We start from the raw sequence: 5,274 nt of genomic DNA, 5'->3' as shown, positions 1-5,274 counted from the left end.
TTTTTTTTAAATATCTCGAAAAGTAAGGGAGATACAATATCTTTGTATAAAATCTTTTTCGTAGGAAATAAAAATGTCTACAAAACAATATTTTTAAAATCGCTCTATCTTTCTTAGTTTTTGAGATATTTAAAAAAAAAAGAAAAAAAGGTGGAAATCTTTTATTTATTTTTTTAAAATATCTCGAAAAGTGTAGGGATACAATATCTTTGTATAGAATCTTTTTTGTACGTAATAAAATAGTAACGGTTTTGGCTTCTCGACGGTAAGAATCAAGTGCGAAGAATCGTACGTTATTGCGTGCGTTGCATTCGATTCCGTGCATCCGGCATCCGATATAAAATGGGGGATTTGCCAGGCTCTCGAGTGCAGGAAACCACTGCATTCTCCCATGTCGGAGTAGATTTTTTCGGGCCGATCTACGCGAAGGGAAAGAAATACCGTAATAAGGGTCGCGTTAAAATATACGGGTGTATCTTCATTTGTATGACTATAAAGGCGGTACATATTGAATTAGTCAGCGATCTGACTACGGATGCTTTCTTGGCCGCGTTCAGGCGATTTGTGGGTCGAAGAGCTGTTCCAACTCACGTTTATTCTGATAACGGAACCAACTTCGTCGGGGCTAATAACCAGTTAAGGGAGCTATACGCCCTGATGGAATCGAACGAATATAAAACTAAGGTCCGTGATTTCGCGATAGATCATAGGATATCGTGGCATTTCAATCCACCCCTCTCACCTCACTTTGGCGGTTTATGGGAAGCAGCGGTTAAATCTTTCAAACATCACTTTAAACGGGTCGTCGGGGAACTTCTCTTCACGTATGAAGAACTAACTACCTTCGCGATCGAAATCGAAGCTATCTTAAATTCCCGCCCATTATGCCCCATCTCGTCAGATCCGAATGACGTGACAGCACTAACACCCGCACATTTTTTAGTTGGAAGACCTATCACGACATTACCGGAGGAAGATTATGTTCAAACTCCAGCCAATTGACTGTCCTCCTGGAAACATATCACGAAAGTGCGACAAGATTTCTGGCGACGCTGGCATATTGAGTATCTACGAGAACTGCAGAAACGACAAAGGTGGATACAACCCAAGCAGAAAATCGAAAAGGATACCGTCGTCGTTCTCATCGACAAGAATCAACCTTGCATGAGATGGCCGTTAGGCCGGATCATGAAACATACATCCAGGAGAAGACGATGTAGTACGAGTGGTCACCGTGAAGACGGTCCACGGAATTGTCAAGCACAATGTAACAACTATTTGTTCATTGTTAAATCATTGTTAACTTTTTCTATTGTCTTTAAGACCCAACGGTTCCCTTGTACGTACAAGAAAGTCGCCTGGCCAGCGATAATTCGAGAATGCTGACCAAGTCAGCAAAAATACGCTGAGCGATTCAGCGAATACGTCTAGCGTTATATCATACACAATCAAATGAACATGTTCGATAACTTGTACAACTAGCGATATACTTAACTGATTCAATGACCTAGGTCGAAAGCATTGTAAATCGATGATAATAAGCGCACAACACAACACATGTATTAAGAATATCATTGATCGTTACACTCTCAACGGGGGAGTATGTACGATCCAAAAGGATCATACGGTAACTAGCAGTATTCAAAATTCGCGCGCATCCACCTCCATCGATTAAAGGTCTCGATCGATACTCATGGTGAGCATCGATCAACTACTAGTAACTACCGAAGCGCCCTTCTAGTCTCCCCACCTCTCGCCTCCCCGACTTCCTACACCCAGTCCATTCTTCCAGTCCATTATAGAAAAGCCTGTGAATACATATCGAAATCAAGGAATTAAGTTAAGTTGGTTAAGGAACATAAGGGAAGCGAGCGAGAGGTGAGATCTTTCCATTATATACATTTTATATCGACGGTATTTTCCCGCGTGGTAATACCACGTGGTGGACTCTCATTTTTATAATTAAACAACATCCAGGGTTTTTATGCCGCAAGGCTTTTCCCTGACGAGCCAATAAAAAAAGGCATTGTTTCTTTGTTTGGCTCAATCACGTGTTTTATTTTACACCTTTAACCTAATCCATTATTCTCCACTTCATAGCATACAATTAATGATCAGAGGAATTTTCATTGAAGAATCTTTTGGTCAGAACATTCTGGTGCAATCCTGTAACGTGCAAGTTCCCGACTTCTTATTTACGAAGCAGTGAATAGACTATCACCACACCGGGCAAACCGATTAGAGAACAACGAAGTCGAGGGGAGTCCGCCATCTTGTGAACATCTACACCGTTCAGCGGAGGCAGCATCACAAAAAAATCTAGAAGCGAGATAAGTAGTTTTAATTACCCGTGCGTACGCCTATGCGTACACACCCTCATTTACTAATATATATCTCAAGGGGAAATTGCGTCTTCGAACCCCGTAGAAGTTCGCAATTTCTTATATATCTATGCATTACGCTCATTTTCTCTGTAAAATTCACATCTCAATATCGAAAAGACTTATAGAACTTAATTTCTAAATTTGAACGGATACACGATATATAATCGAATGTTATTCTCCATCTCGGAAAACGCTTTATTCTCGTACAAAGAACGATAAGATTTCGGCGGCTTCACCGCCACGCCACCTTCCTTCATTTGAACGGTCGACTAGAACGAAGACGCCGTGACGTCATCGCCGGACATCCCATCTATCGGCATATAGCTAGCGACAATCGTATACCCCCTCCAACGGCCTCTTATACTATACATAGGTATACTCCCTCCAACGATCTAGCCTCAGGGCCGCACCACGCGATCGAGAACCCAACGCGCGGTCATTCATTCATATAAAGGGGATTTTTATATATTACCGTAAATTAATTTGAGTGGATTTCGAAAAGTAGAATAGGGACCGAGCCGCTAGACTGTCACGCCAACTGGTAACAGAAATGTGCAAAAAACGGGTAATCAAAGTAAAGCAACAACACGTTATTTTCAATTTAGTTAATGTTGTTTAAATAAATATTGAAAAATTAATCGAAATGTCTCGATCAGGAAAATCTTGTTGTATCAAAGGATGCACAGAAAAATCTCGTCATAAGTGGCAAGTCGATATGCCAGTGAAATTTTATTGTTTTCCCTCGAGTAAATGTAGTGCCTCATGGAAGGATGATAAACGTATAAAGTGGATAAATGCAGTAAAAAATTATGTGTAAGTAAGAAATTATAATTATCAACAGCAGTGGCATAGTAATTTAAATATTACAAAATCAAACCGAGTAGTATTTCATTTGAATAAAAAGTTCCATATAACAATTAAATTAAAATTTATATAATAGTATAAATTTAACCTTAAAATTTCGTTGTTTTTTTTTTTAGTAAAAATCCGAAAAAATGGGGGCCAAATCAACATACAAGAATTTGTAGTGCTCATTTTATAAATAATAGTAAATCAGATAACTCATATCACCCATCTTATGTTCCTTCGATTCTTCCTGGAAAAGAAAACACAAGAAATTCCATTCAACGTCTACAACGATTTGAACGGTCAAGAACACGTCAATTAAATAAGGAAATGAACGTCAAGGAATCAATATTAACTGACAGTATCAACAGCAATAATTCTATTGAAGATAATAAAAATAATTCAAGTGACATTGAAATGAAGCAAGACGCAGGAGAAATGATAACAGAAACTGAGGACAGCTGTGATAGGGACGTGAATGTTATGAATGTTTCTCCCCCAGCCTATCGAAGTATTACTTCTCAAACTGAGGAATTCATTCCTGATATTTCAACTGATAATTGTACTTATTTTTTTTGTAATATGAATAATCATGATGGTATTAATACTGCAGCAGTCCAAGTTAATATATCTGTAAAAAAAACTGCAGATAAAATGTGTGAAACTTCGATGCCGCCTATGAAAAAAAATGTTCAAGATTCCAGTTGCGATCCAATCAATTTCGAGTCTGTACAATCTCATTGCAAAGGGTTCCATGGATTTTCATCTATTACAAGTAATGAAACTATGAGTAGCTTAACAGGTGTTACATTATCTATCTTTCTATGGCTTTTGAATCAACTCCCAGAATGTAAACGTTCTGGCATTGACAAAAAAACAAAATTATTAATTACGTTAATGAAGCTGAAAACCGGTTTGACATTTACTGCGATTTCTGTCTTATTTAATATTCATCGGACTACTGTAAATAAAATATTCGTAAAAGAATTTGCAACAGTTAAATATTCTATTGAAAAATTTTATATTCTGGCCATCTAAAGCCGCTGTTCAAGCAACTTTACCTGAATCATTTAAGCTACATTATCCAAACACTCGTGTTATCATTGACTGCACCGAAGTAAACACAGAAGTTCCACCAGCAGTTAAACATCGAGTTTTAATGTATTCAGATTATAAGCATCATCACACAATGAAATTTTTAGTAGGGTGTACTCCAAGTGGATTTATAAGTTTTCTGTCAAAGTGTTATGGTGGTCGTGCTGGTGATTGTTTTATCACAAATGATTGTGGTCTAATAGATTTAATTGAACCTGGTGATGTTGTGCTAGCAGATAAAGGTTTCCCGCAAATACAAACAACAGTGCAAGAGAAAAATGCGATTTTTATTATGCCTCCGTTTTGCAACAAAAATCAATTTACACCTGAGGAAGTTGATGAAACTTACAATATTGCTTCAGTGAGAATACACATTGAAAGAGTGAATCAACGAATAAAAGACTTTAATATTCTTTCCAAAGTACCAGTGTCACTTTTGCCTCATGTTGATGAAATTGTTTTTGTCATATGTGCTATCATAAATATTCAAAAGCCCCTGTTTAAACAAGAAAAATCAGAAATAGAATGATAAAAAAATATGATTAAATTGTAAAAATAACTAATTGTAAATTTAGAGGATAAAACGAAATCCATAATTGTAATTAAATATAATTTTTATTAAACTCTGATACATAAACTATGATCAATATCAAAATATTAAAACAAATTAATATATAACTATTTACTAGTATGTTTGTACTTCATTTACTTGTATTATACTTAATAAATAATTTTTTTTACCTTTTATATCGTTTTGACCTCGAATAAGAGTATTTTTTTATTGGTTGAAAACCATATTTTATTATTTTTTCCATTATTAACAAAAAAATACATAATCTATTATCATACTTTTTACCCGTTTTTTGCTTTTATTAAACACCAGAGCGCGCCACTTCCGACAAGTGTGCTGCCTCTACAGTTAGGGCTCGGTCCCTATAATTAATAACTG

The 5,274-nt window shown here is 36.4% G+C and overlaps 1 protein-coding gene across 1 annotated transcript; it reads left to right on the top strand.

The window, feature by feature from the left end:
- Positions 1-342: 342 nt before the first annotated feature.
- Positions 343-1,002, top strand: LOC149031017 (uncharacterized). Its single transcript, XM_089177037.1, has 2 exons — positions 343-399; positions 499-1,002. The coding sequence occupies exons 1-2, from the start codon at positions 343-345 to the stop codon at positions 1,000-1,002; spliced, it is 561 nt and encodes a 186-aa protein (XP_089033163.1).
- The last annotated feature ends 4,272 nt before the right edge of the window (positions 1,003-5,274 follow it).

The sequence above is a fragment of the Polistes dominula genome, unplaced genomic scaffold (genome assembly GCF_049000335.1).
Source record: "Polistes dominula isolate Pdom_NZ unplaced genomic scaffold, Pdom_raw_medaka contig_528, whole genome shotgun sequence".
In the NCBI taxonomy this organism is placed as follows: domain Eukaryota; kingdom Metazoa; phylum Arthropoda; class Insecta; order Hymenoptera; family Vespidae; genus Polistes; species Polistes dominula.
The sequence above is the reverse complement of the archived record's forward strand: the minus strand, read 5'-3'. Positions and strand labels throughout refer to the sequence as shown.